This window comes from Magallana gigas, chromosome 5 (assembly GCF_963853765.1).
Source record: "Magallana gigas chromosome 5, xbMagGiga1.1, whole genome shotgun sequence".
NCBI lineage: Eukaryota > Metazoa > Mollusca > Bivalvia > Ostreida > Ostreidae > Magallana > Magallana gigas.
The window spans coordinates 3,000,001-3,020,903 of NC_088857.1; the positions used below are offsets into that span (position 1 = coordinate 3,000,001).

At 36.0% G+C, this 20,903-nt stretch overlaps 2 protein-coding genes and 1 pseudogene across 2 annotated transcripts in view; 1 reads left to right on the top strand and 2 right to left on the bottom strand.

Moving 5' to 3' along the window:
* LOC105337362 (F-box only protein 9) overlaps positions 1 to 15,155 on the top strand; it is a 16,158-nt gene extending 1,003 nt beyond the window's left edge. The window contains exons 2-13 of the mRNA XM_066084465.1: positions 1,041 to 1,214; positions 4,261 to 4,318; positions 4,700 to 4,783; positions 5,138 to 5,168; positions 5,816 to 5,924; positions 6,721 to 6,822; positions 7,280 to 7,427; positions 7,755 to 7,868; positions 9,763 to 9,881; positions 11,216 to 11,323; positions 12,023 to 12,102; positions 13,691 to 15,155. Of these exons, the coding sequence (XP_065940537.1) occupies positions 1,041 to 1,214; positions 4,261 to 4,318; positions 4,700 to 4,783; positions 5,138 to 5,168; positions 5,816 to 5,924; positions 6,721 to 6,822; positions 7,280 to 7,427; positions 7,755 to 7,868; positions 9,763 to 9,881; positions 11,216 to 11,323; positions 12,023 to 12,102; positions 13,691 to 13,802 (1,239 nt within the window). The 3' untranslated portion in view covers positions 13,803 to 15,155. The remainder of the gene's footprint in view (positions 1 to 1,040; positions 1,215 to 4,260; positions 4,319 to 4,699; positions 4,784 to 5,137; positions 5,169 to 5,815; positions 5,925 to 6,720; positions 6,823 to 7,279; positions 7,428 to 7,754; positions 7,869 to 9,762; positions 9,882 to 11,215; positions 11,324 to 12,022; positions 12,103 to 13,690) is intronic.
* Positions 2,818 to 3,770, bottom strand: LOC136275327 (uncharacterized protein KIAA1958-like; annotated as a pseudogene).
* A 1,061-nt stretch (positions 15,156 to 16,216) lies between the features above and the next one.
* On the bottom strand, positions 16,217 to 19,443 carry LOC117683701 (uncharacterized). The gene is made up of 2 exons (XM_034453494.2): positions 19,057 to 19,443; positions 16,217 to 18,223 (listed from the first exon to the last, which is right to left on the bottom strand). Exons 1-2 carry the CDS (start codon positions 19,152 to 19,154, stop codon positions 17,737 to 17,739), a joined length of 585 nt encoding a protein of 194 aa, XP_034309385.2. The 5' UTR covers positions 19,155 to 19,443; the 3' UTR covers positions 16,217 to 17,736.
* Positions 19,444 to 20,903: the final 1,460 nt, after the last annotated feature.

Below are 20,903 nucleotides of genomic sequence, written 5' to 3' on the forward strand. Positions count from 1 at the left end.
ACTTAGGGTTTACTTTGGGTTTACAGGGTGTTTGCCTTTGGGGTCCACTGTATACACTGAAGTGTTAAGCAAACCCATCTTATATCTTACAATCTTACTGCCTGTTAATTCCTGCCCCTTGTATATTCCAAATACACATGTAGTATCTGCTTTCAGGGGTACATGTATACTTCTGATCAGAGTTTACTCTCTGTATCCACTCTGGGTTTACTTTGGATTTACTCTAGGTCAACTTTAGTAAACCCAGAGTAAATCCCAAAAGTAAACCCAGGGTTTAGTTGCAGTTTACTTTCTGTTGGGTCTGATCTAGCTGTAGGACTGTAGCTCCCGATCTGACAAAATTAGGATGTACGACCTGGGAGCTACAATGCCTTCTATAGTGAAAAACTGCAATTTACGGCACACAAAAAATTGCACTATTTTGGACCTGTAAACCTTATTTTCAAACAAATTCTGTAAGAATAATTAGTACCATTAAATTCCTCAGCAAATTTACTACTGATATCGTCACTTTGCTTGCCTCAGATTTTCTCTTAAACATGATAACCGACCTCAGAAAATGAAGTATGTTAATTTACGTCGAGATTGAGAGTCACCATTTTTAAATGTAAAAAAACTTGCACCACTTTAAAATAGAGGGCTGGTTATGGTGTTTAAAAGACTATCAGAAGCAAGTGAAGTGACGATATCTGTAGAAAAATATCCGAGAAATTTTTTGGGATCTAATATTTGTACAGAATGTGTTCGTAAATGAGATTAATCAGTCCAAAACTAGCGCATTTTCTTGTGCGCAGTAAATTGCATTTTTTTTTACTATGGGAGGCACTGTAGCTCCCAGGTCATCCATCCAAATTTTTTCAGACTGGGAGATTGTCCATCCGAATTTTTTCAGACCATGAGCTACAGTCCTGCAGCTAGGTCTGTTCCCAACATGTTAACATGTTACAAAGAGTATTTTCCAATAACCTCAAAACATGATTAGATTAGTGTAGCCCCAGATAACTCTACGTGTGTGATAAGAACAAGTTTGTATTCGGTAGGACGATTCCAGCATTCCTAGTCTGTTGAGCAGTGATGTACAAGGGAACAGCAACCTTGACCTTGAGGATGAGCTGAGTAGTTTCCGTAGTCAATGGCAACAGGAGATAAAGTCAAGGTCACCAAGAGGTCAGCCAGGGGCCACTGACTCACAGAATGACTATGTCTTAGAGCAGGTACATGTATTAGTTTGTTTGAATCCTCTTCTTATAACTCATTACAGTAAAACTTGGTTATAGCGAAGTCCTAGGGACCGATGGATTTACTTCGTTATATCTGTAATTCGATATATCCGTATAACGAATTCGTAATAATAACTATAGCTAATTCACTATATACATGTTTTCTTAGACCAGACTATAATTTTTGCTAATTGAGGCTTAGAATAAAAATACATTACTTTGATACCTTTAATAATTGGATTGTAAGTCCAAAATATTATATGAAAATAAATTCATTCAAACTATTATGTTAAAGGGTAGTGCAAACTTTTTGTAAACTGTAAAGACATTCGTTATAAAATTGTTAAATTTCGTTATAATTCACCTCTACGGGACTGAAAATCAGTTCGCTATATCTGAAATTCGTTATATCCGAATTCCTTATAACCTTAAATATTTGCAAAGATTTGTTAAGAATTTTACTGGGGACTCAAAAAGACTTCGCTATATCCGAGAATTCTCTATATCTGTTTTCGTACTAAACGAATTTTACTGTACTGTCTGTGGGGAATGATTTAATTCTAGTTCTCATGCTTTGTTTGAATAGATAAAATTTTAATCCATTTAATGTTGTATGAATATATATAACTTGTGGCACTTATGCGGCGTTTTTCCTTTGATGACTGGTGTACAATAATTTCCAATACTTGTCCTTTACCCGAGTAGGCGTGGCATATCACCGTACAATAACTTTAGAATCTACACGTTATTGTACTGTATGAAAGACTGCATGGTGATTGTACCGTACAATAAATTTTGAATTATTGTACAGTGAGAAAAAAGCAAACTAACACAAAATTTATGCTTTAATCAATTTCATAACAACTCTAAACTACATAAACACCTGAACAGCTGCTGAACGTCCTTGTGTAATTTTTAACACAGACAACATAAAATTCAACAATAAATAGAAAAATATGTTTCGTGTAGTTAACCAACCTATCTGGCTTAGCTACTATCTATACTTTAAAACTGAAACGTAATGTTGCAGTTTTTAAATTCTCCAAATGGGAGTCTAGGCCTCTTGCTCATGGGCTCCTCTTCGCTATGGACAGTTGCTGATGTTTCCGGAAAAACGGAACACTCGGAAATATTAGGAGTTGATTCATCTGCAGAAGTCGCAATCGAGTTATCGGTACACTCGTTGGGCGGATCCAAAATCTTGGACACATTAGCTTCCATTTCCGCACTGGACCTTTTGTATTTACGGACCCCTGCTTGTGAGCGATGACCAGTACGATTCATTATCTGTTGTTCCTCAACACCAGACAAATATAGCTGGGTCGCGCAAGTGCGTTTGCCGCTATGATTCGAATAATTTCCCTGTAAACCGCCTTCCGTACAGCTGACGCGCATGAAACTTTTCAGCTTGTTAATTCCCACTGCTTGATTTCCATACCGGATCGGCACATCAGATGTTGCGGGTAGTGGTCTCCAATAGAATGGTCCTTTGCGTCCGAGAGAATCCAGATATAAATCGAAATAGTCAGCATTGCATCTCTCCCCTATATAATGAAAAGTAATTTATAAGTACATGCAAGTTGAACGAGCGAGTAAGCTAGCGTAGAGAGAGAGAGAGAGAGAGAGAGAGAGAGAGATTTCTCTTACCGGACTGGCAGTGATGTTTAATAGTCTTGTTGCACACATTCAGCTGTCCGAGCCCTCCTTTGTATGTTTTGGTTTTCCGACCTGTAAACTGAATAAACTTCCCCAGCTTGTCTGATCCAATAGTAAACTGTTCGCATTCCAAATTATGATGTTCGTCGCAACCACGTAGACCAAATATTTTGCATGCGTAAAAGAAAATAGTTTTCTGAAGTTGTTCCGCATTTTTCTTTCCAAACACTCCGACATCCCACAACTTAGCCTCATCCTCTGGTAAAATAGGATCAGCCTGCTTTGTAGTACAGCCTATGCCCAGTTCAATCAGCGACTTCATTTTTGCATCTAGAACTTTCCGAAATTCGATAAATGTTGTGTTTTTTTGGTCTAAAAAGTTTTTATCGTACACACCTTTGTCTTGCAAAAATCAAAGGAGTCCGCATGAAATCAAGTACAGGCTCTTAGGGGGATAATCCTTACCGTCCTGCCGTCTAGCTTCCACTATAAAGCGTTGTAGCCAGTAATTCATTTCCTCACTGCCCTGGAATTGAAGTTCTGGAATAGTTTCGGATCTGCCGGTTCTCCATTTTTCAAACACATTGACCGCCCACTTAGTGTTCTGTTTAGTGTTAATGTTTTCCTGACTTTCAATTAACGATTTCAGGTCACTTTCCATCACAGGGGTTGCGAAGCGATCACCCGATGTGGTCGGCATTTTTGTAACGTTTTCATTTTCACCCAAAAAGTTCCAATCCAGTTGAAATTCACCATGATCCAATCCTGTTTCGTACTCTGCAAGCGTCTGGGTAAGGCTCATGTTAAGCAATCCGTCGAAAGCTTCCATTTCGTCACAAACTTGAGATAATGTCAAGTCGTCTATCTCTTCAATTTTGAATTCATCGTCAAGAAAATCTATGTCCATCGTCAAGAAAATCTATGTCCATCTTTCTAAGCGGTCTAAACTGAAATGCCGCGCGAAAAATTCCACTGCAGCTCGTGAAAGTAGGCGTGCCACAAATCATTTGCTGGACCAATCGTCATACAATAATTGCTGTATCTAGAAATGAAACTGGGTCGTGACCTCGTGCCCTTGCGGGCACTCGTCACGCCTCCGTTTCATTTCTAGATACAGCAAATATTGTATGACTATTAGTCCAACAAATATAACTTGTAGAAAAAGTAAAAATCTGCCGAAAGTTACATTCAAAGTTTTTTTTTTTTTTTTTTTGTAAATTAGCTGCCTAACTAAAGCTATTTTCATGATTTGATAGCTACATGTAGTATTATATAGATTAATTCTTTGAACGATCCCCCCAAAAAAGAAATTAATTGTTACAAGTAATACAGAGCTCTGTAGCGCATTGAATGAGTGGTTTAGATTTTTTTATTTCATTTCTAGGCAAAGGTTTTGTTTCTGAAAGGCTCACAATTGGAGCAGTCTGGACGACTTTATGAAGGTAAACAATCACATCGAGGTGATCAGGTGATTAAATATAACTTAGGGCAGATTTATAGCACTCATGTGTTAACATTGACTCACATTTTAAACCTTTGATGAATGTAGATACACTGTATAACATTAAATTTAGTAGATTATTAACAATGCAGATTTCTGATAATTCAGCTGTTAAGTAATTAAGTAGACTGTTAACAGTGTAAATAATGCTGATAATTCAGCTGTTAAGTAATTAAGTAGACTGTTAACAGTGTGAATAATGCTGATAATTCAGCTGTTGTGTAATTTAGTGGACTGTCAACAGTGTAAATTATACACTAGTTTATCATCTGATAAATAATTTAGTAGACTGTGGACAGTGTAAATAATACTGATATTTCAGCTGTTGAATTCTACAAGCGTGCAACCCAGCTAGTACCTGATATTGAGTTTCAAGTCGACTTTACATCTCTCCATGGTCCAAGAGGTAAATTTTGATTTATTAAAAAAAGTCCAATTTATCATGGCAGAAAATAAGTCACAATTCGATACTTCATTAGAGATAATAAATATTTTTTAAAAATTCTTTGATTATTGTTTTTTTTTTATTTTAGGGAGGGAGGGGAGTTAATTGTAGGAATTTTATTTCATTGTTTGTCCATGGTTAATAATAAGTAATGATAAGTATCTATGAATTTTAACATTTTTTGCTGTTTACAATTCTTTGAGATTATGAATAAGGAGAACAAACATATCATCAAATCACAGAAAATTATAATCCAGGCCTTGACAATTCATTTGTACACATCAAAAGAGACTAAGCTGGTTGCTTCTTTTACAGAGAGACAGGAAAGTGAGAGTTCTATAGGAAGGTATGTAACTATGTCGGGGCCCCTGTAGGAAGGTATGTAACTATGTCGGGCCCTGTAGGAAGGTATGTAACTATGTCATGGCCCTGTAGGAAGGTATGTAACTATGTCGGGCCCTGTAGGAAGGTATGTCACTATGTCAGGGCCCTGTAGGAAGGTATGTCACTATGTCGGGCCCTGTAGGAAGGTATGTCACTATGTCAGGGCCCTGTAGGAAGGTATGTCACTATGTCAGGGCCCTGTAGGAAGGTATGTCACTATGTCAGGGCCCTGTAGGAAGGTATGTCACTATGTCAGGGCTATGTAGGAAGGTATGTCACTATGTCATGGCTATGTAGGAAGGTATGTCACTATGTCAGGGCTGCCTAATGACACGAAGCATGTCAGAAGTTGTGTACACTGATCACATGATACAGAATTTATGGAAAATGTCAGTGGAACAGAGTTAAAGTTCCTCTGAGGACTTAGTTATTCTTCTCTTCTGAGAATTGTTAAAAAGGCATAGGGCAGGATCATCATTGAGGACTCAATTATTCTTCTCCTCAGACTTTTTTTCTAAATGATATGTAAAACAATCATATTTGATATATACAATAACATGAAATATGGATTTGATGAAAGAGTAATTAATCTTTAATATAAATATTCAGTGTAGACAATGAAGAGCTTGAAGATAAGCTGATGGAACACCTGCAGAGCCTTCAGTTGTCTGAGGATGTCAACAGCAGGAAGTCCTGTCACCCGGAATATGATCAGAGGGTAAGTCATTACAGACATAAAGTCCTGGGCTGAATTTTACAAAAGAACTTACGACAAATCGTAAATATTTACAGTCTTGTAAAATGACCTTTAAAGAAAAAAAATGACATCAAATAATTTGTTTACTAATATTTGAGTTTCCATAATTCCATTATCCAGTCATAAGAATAATGTTTTGATTAGTTTGTGATTTATTAACATTCATTAATTTGGTCGTAAGTCGTAAGTTCTTTTGTAAAACGCAGCCCTGGAGTATGAACAGAGGGTAAGTCATTACATACAGTGGGAAGTCCTGCTACCCGGTGTACAAACAGAGGGTAAGTCATTACATACATTGGGAAGTCTTTCTACTCGGTGTACAAACAGAGGGTAAGTCATTACATACATTGGGAAGTCTTTCTACTCGGTGTACAAACAGAGGGTAAGTCATTATAGACGTAAAGTCCCGGAGTATGAACAAAGGGTAAGTCATGATTACATACAGTTAGAAGTCCTGTTACCCAGAGTACGAACAGAGGGTAAGTCATTACATACAGTGGGAAGTCTTGCTACCCGGTGTACAAACAGAGGGTAAGTCATTACAGACGTAAAGTCCCGGAGTACGAACAGAGGGTAAGTCATTACAGACAGTGGGAAGTCCTGTTACCCCGAGTACAAACAGAGGGTAAGTCATTACATACAGTGTTTGTTAAATTCTTATGTTACAAAATATGCTTTCTTGTGGTAACTTGAAGGGCATTTTGGGTATTAACCTTATCAAAGCCGTGTATTGTCAATATATCACTTTGTTTTTTAGACTACCCATATCTCTGTTTTACCTGTGGAACTTTTGAACTACATCCTGCGTTGGGTCGTGTCTGTTGACCTTGACATGAAGTCTCTTGAAAATTTCTCAGAGGTAAAGGTTGTTTACAATAACTACCACCCTGTAGAAATTTCCAACATGTCGTAACCTGTGCAAGCTCAAAGCAATTTTCAGAATTGTATTCTGTTACCAAAACCTGCTATCATGATAATTCTGCATGTAACTGAAATTTTTAAGATACTATTACTAGTATATAAAATTAAGATAAATCATCAAATTTTATCTTTTTGTGCTAAGGAATACCATTATACATAGCAAATCAATTTTTGTACAGCGTGATGTAATTTTGCTTCAATCAAGTCTTCAAAATAGGTTTTCTTACTTAAATATGATCAACAGATGTTTATATGCCATAATCCATTTTGTCATTGAGTAGTTAATCATAATCACTCGTAAACAGTAAAAATTTCTGACATAAAAATTGCAGCTCATATTGATTTAATAAATTCTTGTCTGATATTCTCACCTGTGGTAGCTTTTTTTCTGACAGGTGTGTCGAGGATTTTACCTGGCAGCCAGGGATGAGGGAATCTGGCGGTCAGCGTGTCAGAAGGTGTGGGGGTCAAATACTGGGAAGTGTAAGAAGTTTGGGGGCTGGAGGAACATGTACATACAACGCCCACACCTCCTGTACAATGGTCAGTGTGTGTCAGATCGTACAATGTCCTAAATAATACCATATACATTCATGGAAAATGGCTGGTCAACAGTTTGTCGATGCTATCATTTCAAATCTCACTAGAGTTTAATTGCTAGTCACAGATGGCATTTTTGCACTGTAAAAACTGCTTGCATTTTGCTAAATAATTAATTTTATTTCATGATATATGTAGTTGAAAATTCACCTAACTCTTCTTTGTTTAGAGGTAGGAACATTTTATAAAATTGCTTAGACCATTGAGGCCTGTTTATGAATGGGACAGCCGCTTTGACTGTAACTGCTGACAATTTGTTAACATGTGCAGGTTGTTACATCAGCAAGCTATCTTATGTGAGGCCCGGGGAGAAGAGTTTGGATAATTTTTACCGGCCCTTCCATGTGGTCGAGTACTACAGATATGTCCGCTTCTTTCCTGACGGTAAGTCCTATTTCTACTTCTTTCCCGACAGTAAGTCAAATCTCTCAGAGGCTTGACTTACTAATATGTCTTGAATATAGTACCAAGCTATTATGTCTTGAATATAGTACCCAGCTATTATGTCTTGAATATAGTACCCAGCTATTATGTCTTGAATATAGTACCCAGTTATCATGTCTTGAATATAGTACCCAGCTATTATGTCTTGATTATAGTACCCAGCTATTATGTCTTGAATATAGTACCCAGCTATTGTGTCTTGAATATAGTACTCAGCTATTATGTCTTGAATATAGTACCCAGCTATTATGTCTTGAATATAGTACCCAGCTATTATGTCTTGAATATAGTACCCAGCTATTGTGTCTTGAATACAGTACCCAGCTATTATGTCTTTAATATAGTACCCAGCTATTATGTCTTGAATATAGTACCGAGCTATTATGTCTTGAATATAGTACCCAGTTATCATGTCTTGAATATAGTACCCAGCTATTGTGTCTTGAATATAGTACCCAGCTATTGTGTCTTGAATATAGTACCCAGTTATCATGTCTTGAGATAGTACCCAGTTATCATGTCTTGAATATAGTACCCAGCTATTGTGTCTTGAATATAGTACCCAGCTATTATGTCTTGAATATAGTACCCAGTTATCATGTCTTGAGATAGTACCCAGTTATCATGTCTTGAATATAGTACCCAGCTATTGTGTCTTGAATATAGTACCCAGCTATTATGTCTTGAATATACTACCCAGTTATCATGTCTTGAATATAGTACCTAGCTATTGTGTCTTGAATATAGTACCCAGCTATTATGTCTTAAATATAGTACCCAGTTATCATGTCTTGAGATAGTACCCAGCTTCTGTGTGTAATATTTCCTTAACTAAATATAATTGTCTCAAGCTGGTATTACGTCCACTATGAATAGCATCAAAGTCATAAGAAGGTCATGGACCACTCAACGTCCTGTTCCTGAATTTTCAACATATTTAATATTAATTAATGAAATTTATAATTTATTTTTCTAACCTTGTGTTCATTTTATATTGACTTCTCTTCCTTATATATATAATTTTGGGAGGTTTATTTGGGAAACTATTTGCCAAGGTTTTATTGAAAAGTTGACAGAAAATATTGAAAAATTAAACCACAACAAAACAAACACAATCTCATTTCATAAGCAAGTTTGTGATTTAATTAGGCAAAGTAATTAACATATTTAGAGTAAACATGGTAGAAATAAATGCATAAAAATGATACTTGGTACAATACCCTTTTTTAAAAGTTGATAAGAAATGACCAAGATATCAATAAATGAATAAAATCTATAGCTTAGTATTAACAGATAAAGTGACATCAATTGTATGAATTGTTAACTTTGTTTTAAGATTTATCTATTTAGAGATGCAATGACAATAATCACCTGTGTTCAATTATGTGTCTGTGTACAGTTGCAATATCTATATGATACAGTATGTAATTGTTTACAGGTGCTGTATCTTTGTTTACAGTATGTACATGTATTTGTTTACAGGTGCTGTATCTTTGTTTACAGTATGTACATATATTTGTTTACAGGTGCTGTATCTTTGTTTACAGTATGTATTTGTTTACAGGTGATGTATCTATGTTTACAGTTTACATTTGTTTCCAGGTGTTGTATCTTTGTTTAAAGTATATATTTACTTACAGATGCTGTATCTTTGTTTACAATATCTGTTTGTTTACAGATGCTGTATATTGTTTTACAGATATATTTGTTTAAAGGTGCTGTATCTTTGTTTTTGTTACAGTATCTACTTGTTTACAGGTGCTGTATCTTTGTTTACAGTATATATATGTTTACAGGTGCTTTATCTTTGTTTACAGTATCTATTTGTTTACAGGTGCTGTGACAATCATGACCAGTCCAGAAGATCCCCCGAGTGTACTCCCGAAACTGAAGCACAAGTATACCAAGGACACGGGCATGCTAACAGGAGTCTTCAAACAGATCGGGGACAGGGTGAGTGTAGCACACGAGGTCAACATCTACACTCAGAGCTTGTTACTGCACTTCAGTCTAACCCTTGTCAAACACATAGCTCAATCCAAATGCTTTTCTAAATTTTAAGTTAAAAAAGGCCTCCTAATTCTATATATGTCACAGCAATCTACGGAAAGTTTTGCTGTCAATAAATAATTTTATATATTTATTTTGAGAAGTAAAGCAAAAAAATTTGTTATTGTTTTCCTTATCTCAAAAATCAACCTTAGACACTTTAAATTTTAAGATATGGGTATGATTGCTCTTATGGTACAGAACTCAGAAAGTTATTAGTCTCTGGAAAGCTCTTCACATCCTCTAGGTACTTCCTTAATGTAAAAACAAGTGTGTGGAATAGGGAATCTAACTAGTACATGTTTATCAGCAAATGCTTTTAAATAGATAAGAAATATTTTTAAATTTAAAGAAAATAAACCAATACTTTAAGATAAGTTTCAAAGCAATTTATCAAATTAAAAAAAATTACTAAGCAATAAATTTACAAGTAAAATCTTCAAATTTGGGTAATAACAATTTATCCATAGACTCATTCCAATTTCCCATATTTCTTTTGAAATTAAATATACTGTTTTGAAGCTTAACTGTCTAAATCCACTTTCTTGATTTATGTCTTTTAAATACTGTAGATTCCTGATAAACGTGAGGAATAAATATTTGCGTAAACTTGTGAAAAACAATCCTTTTGGATTTCAATATTTAACTTTCATTTTTCAGATGGTTGTGAACTATTTAAGGAATAAGGAATCATTCTTTGAGTATTATTAGGTAATAATTTCAGTCAGGGCGTGGTCAAATCCAATAAAGCCCAAAGGGCTTTATTATAGATTTGACCACGCCCGACCGAAATTATCAGCTCATAATATTCAAACAATGATTTCTTATTACTTATATTTATATTATTCCCAATTTCTACAGTTTAAAACAACATTTTAAAATCACTATTTTTTACATGTAGCACATGCTATGTATTACCACGCGGCGCAGCCAATACCGTGTTTCCATTATGCTGTAAAACATGCCTATTTTGTTTCGCTCATCTTTTATGAGATTATTGGGTTATAGGCTTCAAAACTGATTGGTAATGTTATCAACAAAGAAAGACAGTTGAAAATGTAATTATATGAAATGATAAAAGTTTTTATCACAATTTGATAAATTCTTGTGTTTTAATACAATCCTATGTAATTGCAGAATTAAGTACTCGCAGAAAAAAAAGGAATCTATACGTCTAATGATTTGGACCACTGCCCCTTTTCTTACATCAAACATACAGACTTAATTTTAATTGTTAGATGACTGCTGTGTTAAAGCGAGTAAAGACGAAGGACCAGACGATCCCCTACTACAAAAAACACCAACGTCAGCGGAACAACAATGATATGGAAATGACATACTACGTGGTTTGTATATAAAATATAGGCATACTGAAATGACATACCACGAGGTATGTAAATAAAACATTGACACACTGAAATGACATACCACATGCATGTAGAAAAAAATACTGACAGACTGAAATGACATACCATTTGGCACCAAGAAAAAATATTGACATACTGAAATGACATACCACATGGTATGTAGATAAAATATTGACATACAGTAATGACATACCACATGGTATGTCGATAAAGTATTGACATACCGAAATGACATACCACATGCTACGTAGATAAGATATTGACATACTGAAATGACATACCATGTTTTGCATTTATAAAATATTGACATACTGAAATGACATATATATTCTGATGTACCATAATGATCTTCTACTTGGTACATTAAAAACTACATCAACATACAGCAATAACATTCATGTAATATGTTAATAAGGATTTTAAAGGCAATAATATACCTATTGAATAGATAACTTATTCACTATGAAATTTTACATATACATGTACTGTATACGATGTCATACCAATTTCTTAATACACCATGAAGTAAATGACATTTCCTGCTAAATGACATTCTATTTAGTTAGTTACAGAGTATGTAATTGATGTGAAATATTGTTAGTTGCTTCCGTTAGAGATATATACAAACTTTATCCTTTGTTTTGTTTGGTAATTAAGTTTTTTTTCATCATTTTACAGGAGCTTGAGCTGAGTAATGTCGGCAAAAAGAGCTTTGCCAAGCTACAGTGGATTGACTATTCCGTCACAACCAAGTACATGTAAGATATGTCAATGCTTCTACCAAATACATTCAAGATATCACTGCTCAATTCTCATTCAGTAATGAAGGACCCTGAAAAGGAGGCTATTGTATTTAGTGTCGGACTCATTTTCAGAAAAAAGTTTCTGTATACAGCAAATTGTGCCTCACGCGAAATTCATGTCAAAAAAGTTCCCCACGAATTCATCTGAAGTTTCATGTGAAGTTCACATGAAATTCATGTGAAGTGAAATTGATGTAAATTTTTGCATGTGAAATTTTCTGGAGGCAGCTGATGGTTTGTTGTTTTGTTGTCAGTCGATCGTTGGCGAGTGAGCTGTGTGGATCATGGTCCTCTTGTTTGTTTTTTCCAGGATAAACAACACATGTTGTTTGATATGTAATTTGTGCATTTTTTTTTAAGTATCATAAACAAGGATAAACAGGGAAATACGTAGATTGATGCGTACTTTGCATTTTTTATTGCATTTTTGTGTGGGTTGAGTGGTTCCTTATTACTTCCTCCCCGGTAATCTGAACTAAAGAGAACTGAAGGTCATTGTTCCTAGTACGTACGTATCATGCGTAGACAGCCAAGTCAAATCCTCTTTTTGAGAGTGTGAGGAAAGCCTTAGGGTGACACCATAATGTAGTGATGTCCCATATACACCAATCTCAAAGATTTACTTGTAATGAAGTCAGTCCAATGCGATGGGTGAGAGATTAAGAGTCCAGGAAGCTTGATGTATGGCTTTCCAGTAAGTGTGCTCTTAGTGTGTTTGTTTTTTGTTCTTTGTGTCAGAATTAAGAAAGAGATTTTCTTGTGAGTTAGAGTGATGTCTAAGGCAATAAACCTTTCTTAGATGAGATTTTCTGTGTGAAGAAAAAAATGGAGTTCAAACCATGCTTCCTTACCTCCTGCTGCATGTAAAAACAGTGACAAACACTTATAGTGCAGTCAAGTTTGTTACACAGGCAATATCTAACGATATCAGTGTTGTACACCTGCAAAGGGGCTATGTAGTATGTGTGCATATTTACTTGAATTGTGTAATAAATTTGTATAAAATTTTTTATGCTTACAACATTTACCTGGTAGTTGTGGCACACCTGTAGGAGGTATTTTATGCATACAACATTTACCTGGTATTTGTGGCACACCTGTAGGAGGTATTGTATGCATACAACATTTACCTGATGTCTGTTGCACACCTGTAGAAAGTATTGTATGCATAAAACACTTACCTGGCATTTGTCTCACACCTGTAGAAGGCATTGTATGCATACACCGTTTACATGGTATTTGTTGCACACCTGTAGAAGGTATTGTATGCATACAACATTTACCTGGTATTTGTCACACACCTGTAGAAGGTATTGTACGCATACAACATTTACCTGGCATCTGTAACACACCTGTAGGAGGTATTGTATGCATACAACATTTACCTGATGTCCGTCGCACACCTGTAGAAGGTATTGTATGCATACAACATTTACCTATTGTCTGTCGCACACCTGTAGAAGGTGTTGTATGCATACAACATTTACCTTGTATTTGTCACACACCTGTAGAAGGTATTTTCAACTGGTGATTTTATTGACAGGATGACAGGACAGGAGAACACTTGTCAGCTACTGGACAACAAGGGCTATCCTGACCTGATTTTCTCACGGGTCCGGAGCTACACTTCGTCCTCAGAGATCCCTCTCCTGTGATTCCAACCAATCAGGCGCCTTCCCCTCCCCCTCCCCCTGAAACAACGACATCATCAGCCAGCACACAGTGGCCGATCTTCCATCAGTGTTGTTGCACTAACAAGCTTATGTCTGATTGGAATTGTTTTGCTAATTTTGATTTGAGAAAGGTTTTGTTTGATAAATTATTTTACTTAGGTTTATTTTGGTATGCAAACTGTACTAATTTTTTATGTTATCATTATTTTGAAAGTTTTTTTTTTGCAAATTAACTAACCCATATGCAGATAAAGATTAATGCTGGTACACCTGTAAATGGTTGATTTTTTTCATAACGTTTTTGATATGTCCGCATTCTGACATTTTTATTGTAGAGAAGACCTATGGCAGGATCTGAGGATTTACCTCTCTATTGTCTGTGTGATCTATTAGGGAAGTAGATGAATTTCAATTTTATCTTTTATTCATAAATATATTTGATTTGAGTGTTGTTTGCTAGGACATTTATTTGAACTTTATGTCACAATGAAAGTACAATTTACTGCAAAATTTGATTTTTGACAGAAGATTTTAGATAGTGTTATCTACTATTACAGCCTCGTGGATCAATGGTGTCACAACAGTATATCATGTTATCATTTGTAATGAAATTAAAATATAATGATCATGGTTATAAAATGTAAACATAGGGTTTTGTCTTTGAATAATGATTGGCTTAGGTAATCAGTAAAGATATATGGTCCAGGAGAACTTGTGTTTGGTTTTATGATTTAGATATGATTTAGATACACACTTGTTCTGTTGTTTTTTAATTTTGTCCTTGTAATAAGTTTTTATTGTTTTTAGAATGCACCCTAGGACAGCAGTGTAAAACAGCTGTGTTCTCATTAACCCCAGGCTGTGTGAACTCATTACAGCCAATACAGCAACAAGCACCTGTTGTTGATTGTTTGAAGTTAGTCCTGTTAACACAAGTAGTTGATAACTGTCACAGTGTGTGTACAGCTTTATTGATCAGTGACTATACCCCTTCCCTTACAAGTATCCTCTCGCTGTTATATATTTCCCAGCTGGAATGACACCCCCTCTTCCCCAGTTGCTGTAAGTTGTAAGTTATCCCCCTCCTGGAGAGACCTCTTACAAGTACCCTTTCTTCCAGCTAATTCTGTATATACCAGCAGGCGTGACAACACCCCCCCTCCCCCCCCCCCCCCCCCCCCCCCCCCGCACCTTTTACATGTGCATTCTATTTATACCAGCTGAATTGACTATTGACAGTTTCAAGTGATTGGTGTCTACATCATTCTTCTGGGGTTTTTTTCAGCAGTGTGTACAGATCTTTTTTGATAACTGGAATAAATTGTTATATCTTTACTTATATCTCCTATTGTGTTTTTTTTTTTTAGCTCTCATGAGCTGAAAGCTCAAGTGAGCTTTTCTGATCACTGTTTGTTTGGCGTCTATCTGTCTGTCCGTCCGTCTGTAAACTTTTTACATTTTCGACTTTTTCTCCAGAACCACTGGGCCAATTTCAACCAAACTGTGGGGCCACAATGGGGGGGGGGGGGGGGGGGGGTCAAAGTTTTATATAGAAATATATAGAAGAAAATCTTTAAAAATTTTCATCTCAAACACCAATTCGCCACAAAAGCTGAAACTTGTGTGGAAGCATCCTCAGGTATTGTAGATTCACAAGGGGGGGGGGTCAAAATTTTAGATAGGAATATATAGAGAACAAAGTTTTTAAAATCTTCTTGAAAACCAATCGGCCAGAAAAGCACCCTCAGGTTGTGTCAATTCTAGTTTGCTCAAACCATGATCACTGAGGGTAGGGTGGGTCAATATGTAATATAACTATGAAATCATCTAGTTACAAAAGGGTCTCATTTTCATAAGAACATCTGTAAAAAAAAAATTTGAAAATCTTTTAATATAGGATCTGTTTTACTCATTCATTGTCCCAATATTTTGGATATGACTTCATGTAGCTGATCCAATTATATCTTCTGTTGCTCAGGTGAGCAATGTGGCCCACGGGCCTCCTGTTACAGTATGTATTTAAACATTAGATTTCATAAATTTCACATTTTTTTAACAGGGCATGTAAATCAAGAATTATGTATTATTACATAGTTTATTATCACTTTTAAAAACTAGAATTTTTAATAAGAAATTAAATTTTCCAAAATTTCAAGATGAGGCTGGATAGTCAACAAATTAATTACCAGATATACCTAAGATTTCGAAATATGATTTATTTGGCTATAAACAATTACTTAATAGTAAAGAAAAAAATCACATATATTTTACATTTCAAAATTGTTTTTTTCTTTTCTATATTTCATATAGAGCTCTTCAAAAGGAGATCAAACAGTCTAAAAATGGCCACGACCAGCTACATAATATGTAGTTCCCTTAATTACAACTCTTACGTATTCCAGATTTTGAACTTTTAATTCGAATATGCAAAACAAATACTGTGTATGGAATCTGGTTTTGAAATTGATTTTTAAATTAGTCAATTTTAATAAAGTCTGGAACTTCGATAAAAATAAAAGTTAGTCCCTAACAAAACGGATACTAGTATATATATTGTAGTTTGTATCCTTGAATAAATACAAACGCTAAATTTCACTTTCAAACCCGTTTCAAATAGTATCATTTTAGGATTTTGAACATAGTTACAGACTGTGATAATCTTAACTGTTTAATAGAAACATGATTTGTGAAGAAGTACATGTACTACATAAACATTCACTAACTGGGCACATGGTGATAATTAAATAAAAAGTAGGTCACGCAAAAATATCGACAAATGAATTCATAATTTAACAAATGAGCCCTTTACACATACCCATCAAGTCTAGTGATATGAACTATGTACCTTACGTGCGTTTCTCTGAGTGGTGAGCGTTTTGATGGCCACTACACGTATTATGCAACAACATAAAAGAAGAAAAGTCAAACATGAATGACAAGCGCCCAATTCATTTAAAATTATTTGATGTGAGTGAAAAGACATTTCTTTTGATAAAAAAGCAGCATTATTCATGCATCCGCCTAGAAATAGAGTGATTAGTATAGCCAATATTATTTCAGTTGACCAGAACTGCAAGGATGTAAGAAGAAAAAACCACACAAAAACATTACGACGAAAAGTTTATAAATTATCGAATACAGTGGGTTCATCAATATTCGTTGGACACCAGTTTTGGTGGGTTTCGTTGTTTAGGTGATCCATGGAATATAATGGTTAACGAAATAAGAAACGTGGCAAAGACTTGGTAACGCTACTTTCCATGATTTGCGGATCATCCAAAAAAGTTTGGTTGGGGTGGGGGGGGGGGGTTGTAGCCACGATAACTGATTTCATCGAATAATTGATGAGTTATCAATTGAATATCCGAGATAATGAAATCGACATAATTTGTTTTAATCCGTCCTAATTTTATCACAGATAAGTGTCCCACTTATCACCTTGTTGTTTCTATCATTCCACTAATTAACAGCCTGTCTGTCTGTTTGTTCTAGCGTGATGAAATTTCAATCTTTGATTTCCATTTTACAATTATTCTTCATCGACTTGATGTGTAGTTCAATGGAAAAGAATGACATATCAAACACGAACCCTACAATATACCACAAGTAGTACTGACAAATCACTGTCAAATGGTTGAATTAAGAGTACGACATTTGTAGCAAACACCAACACGAACTCTGTCGAAAACACGGCGAACATTGCGATTGGTCAGTAAGTACTTAGTGCTATTTTAAGTTCTTTGCTTTTGTATGCCAAAAAAAAAGACTTTTTAAATTAAAACCAAAAACCAATCTATGACTAAAATGGTAATCGCACGCCAGTTCAAGAGGAGTCGTGTTACGCTGTTTGTAGAATGTTAGACGGTTAGGCGAATCACAGACGGTTACCGGTTCTTCAACCAATGTTTGACCAAGTTCATGGGAGTTCTATACAGGAGTAAGGTGTAGGAAAATTGTTTCTACGAGTCTCGACACGAACTTGAGCTGTATCAGTCTCAGGAGTTTCGACCGAACTTTCGGTTACATCACTTCCGGTTGCTGCACTTTCGGTTGCTGCACTTCCGGTAGTGCTTGGTGGCGCTGCATTGGTGTTGACGTGAACATCCCAGTATTCTTTGCCGGAGTCCTTACTCTTCTTTTTGGCACCCTTTATCTGGACGTTAAAGTACTCCCTGTGCCCCCGGCCGCCACCCTTTCTCTGCGGTTTGACCCGCTCACAGAGTCCGTCCTGGACGTCTACATTGAAGTATTGGGGGTCCTTCTTCTGGGAAATATTCCGGACCGCTATGAATCCATTGTCGGACTTGAACTGGTCGTATGGCGTGGCATACGTTGAAGATCTCTTGGAGACGGCGGTGTCTGTCGGGTCTGTGTAAGGCGACGCCTCATCCTCTGTGTGTTGTCTGCAAAATGTAGCCATTTATAGATATGATAACTTCAAATTTGATTTATATTGAATTTCCTAAAACCTTTCCTTCCTATTGTAGCTGATTAATGACTTTCATATGCAAACATATAAAATTTGATATTGTTGACTCATGTAGACAATGGGGAAGAATCGATCACTTGATAGCGGAATTATGTTCAACTATCAACATCAAGTGATATACTTGTTTTACTCCAATATTTTTCCTTATAACAATATCGACTTAAATTATCACCAAAAAAATATATTCAGATTTTAAAGACTAATATTTACATTTTTCAGTGTCTGTGTCTGTGATAACACTACGAATTGATTTTGTATCGAGTCCAATATATTCAAATGACATATTGTTGGGGTGCAAGCGGGGTTTTTATAATTAAAAGAAGTGAAAATCACATACGTATGTCAATATTCTAATATTTTATTTATATTTTATCTAATATTAAATAATAATTGCTTAACATTATAAAAGTAATGAAAAATTGTTCTTTGAATATTTTGAGGTGATAATTTCGGTTGGGGCGTAATCAAATCTTCCGAGTTCGGGCTTTATTGGATTTGACCACGCCCCGTCCAAAATTATCACCTCATAATATTCAAAGAATGATTCCTTATTTCTTAAATCAATTAATTCTCACTGAATATTTTATTTTTAAAAAATGTGAAGAAACTACTATATCCCTTTTTCATTAACGTTTTAAACACAATGCAATCTATACATTTTGATAAGAACTAAAGTTGATAACAGCTCGAACCATAACAAACACAGCATGGATTCTCGGTAGAAACCAAAGTATGGAATACACGAACCTGTTTCTTTTTCGGCAGCAGAGGAAAAGGAGAACGATCAGCAGTGTTGTAGATACTACTATCCCCCCGATAATCCCGATCAACATCATATATGCCATCTTCACCGGGTCACCGCTGCTGCCAATGAACTGTCCCCATGGATCGTTTGTCTCTATACGCGCACCAACAGAATGTGAAATATCTGATTATTGCCTGTTTCCGCCAGAATGTCAAACATTTCCTGTATTTATGGAAACTAAAACTCCGGGCATGGATCAAGAATAGTTGAAGTACAATAACTCGTATATTGTGTGTGTGCGTGGAAACAAGGAGGCGTCATGTGGTAAGTTTTAAATTAAAGCACAAGGACGACGTTGATCATTGATAATTCCGGGAAGTCTTCTTGGAAAAGACGGGAGAATAGAGGCTCGGTGTGCTGGGTACCGTGTTTTTGAGATAGTTTGACGTATGTTAAACCACCATACGTTCCGCTGATAATCTTGGATCTCAAAATCAAACAATAATTAATGAGAGATATGAAAGGGGAAGAACCTACCATGAAATAAGCATTCTATTTCCCCCCCCCCTTTTTTTTACACATTTTTTTACACATTTTTTTAACACATTTCGTTCGACTCTGCGGTTTATTTTATCCCGTCGTACTCGAAGCATGTGATCGCTCAAAAGGCGTTATAATGACGTTAGTTTATTTGCTTTACAGACGTTGAAAAAGTTTGTATAATTGTATGGGAAACAAACAAGAATTTACAACTAGTAAATATATGAAAAGGTACATTGTAATTGAAACATAATTACTTCTAAACAATTTGTGAAGGACTAGGTCAAAACTCTTATATAAAGTATTCAGGTCCACAAAAAAGATCCGTTATTAGTTGATAGAAAAGATGTGAAAACATCAGAACCAAATGGCATGAATTCCATCTAAGTCCATTGATAGGTCTTGGAATATTAGCAAATGCTACTTTTTACATAGTCATCTTCATCCAGTTTGATAATTATTACATCGCTTGCTACTGTACAACGGCCACTTTTCGAGTTTTCGTGGTCTTGATGACTACGCACTAGAAACGCGGTGGGAGCGCGGTATAAACGCAGAAGAAACGTCACGAGAGCGCGATGAACTCAGCAACAACTCTTTTGGGTCGCTGTGTGAACGCAGCCAAATAAAAAAAACAACTTGTTCAAACGCTGTGGATGCGCAGTGAGAGCGCGATAGACACGCAGTGAGATCCCAAATGACTCCATGAGGTCTCCGTGCAAGCGCAATTGACTTATCACTGCGTCTACACTGCGATTAGCTGCGTTCCTTGAGCGCGCCAACAGAGCTCTCGTGGCGCTGTTTGAGATCTTACGGCGCTGTCACAGCGACCTCACACCGCTTCGACGGCGTGTTTATCAGAACGCAGAGCCAAGGCGCGTACTTTGTGCATGTTCGAAGTGCGCACCGTCGCATGGCGTTCTTTAAAAATGTGCAAGGCGATCCCAGCGCGACGGACGAAGAAGCCGTTACGTTGTTACGGCGCTGTAGGAGACTACTGCGTTTACCTTGGCGTTTTACATTATTTAAGGACGCAGCGGGATCGCCGTGAGGACGCAGCTCCGGTGTGACAGGGGTTTTAGGACTTCGATTGTCACGTGACTATATTTTGTAAATCCGAAAGATTTGAACGTGTACAATTAAAACAACATGACATACAAATTTTGGAGTTAAACACATTTTTAAGAAAAATTAAAATGCTGCAATATATTAAGAAAACAAACTAAGTCCTTTTAAGCATTGCGCGCGTTATGATAATTTGTTTGCACACACCGTTGCAGTTATATGACCACATCTTTCAAAAAATAAT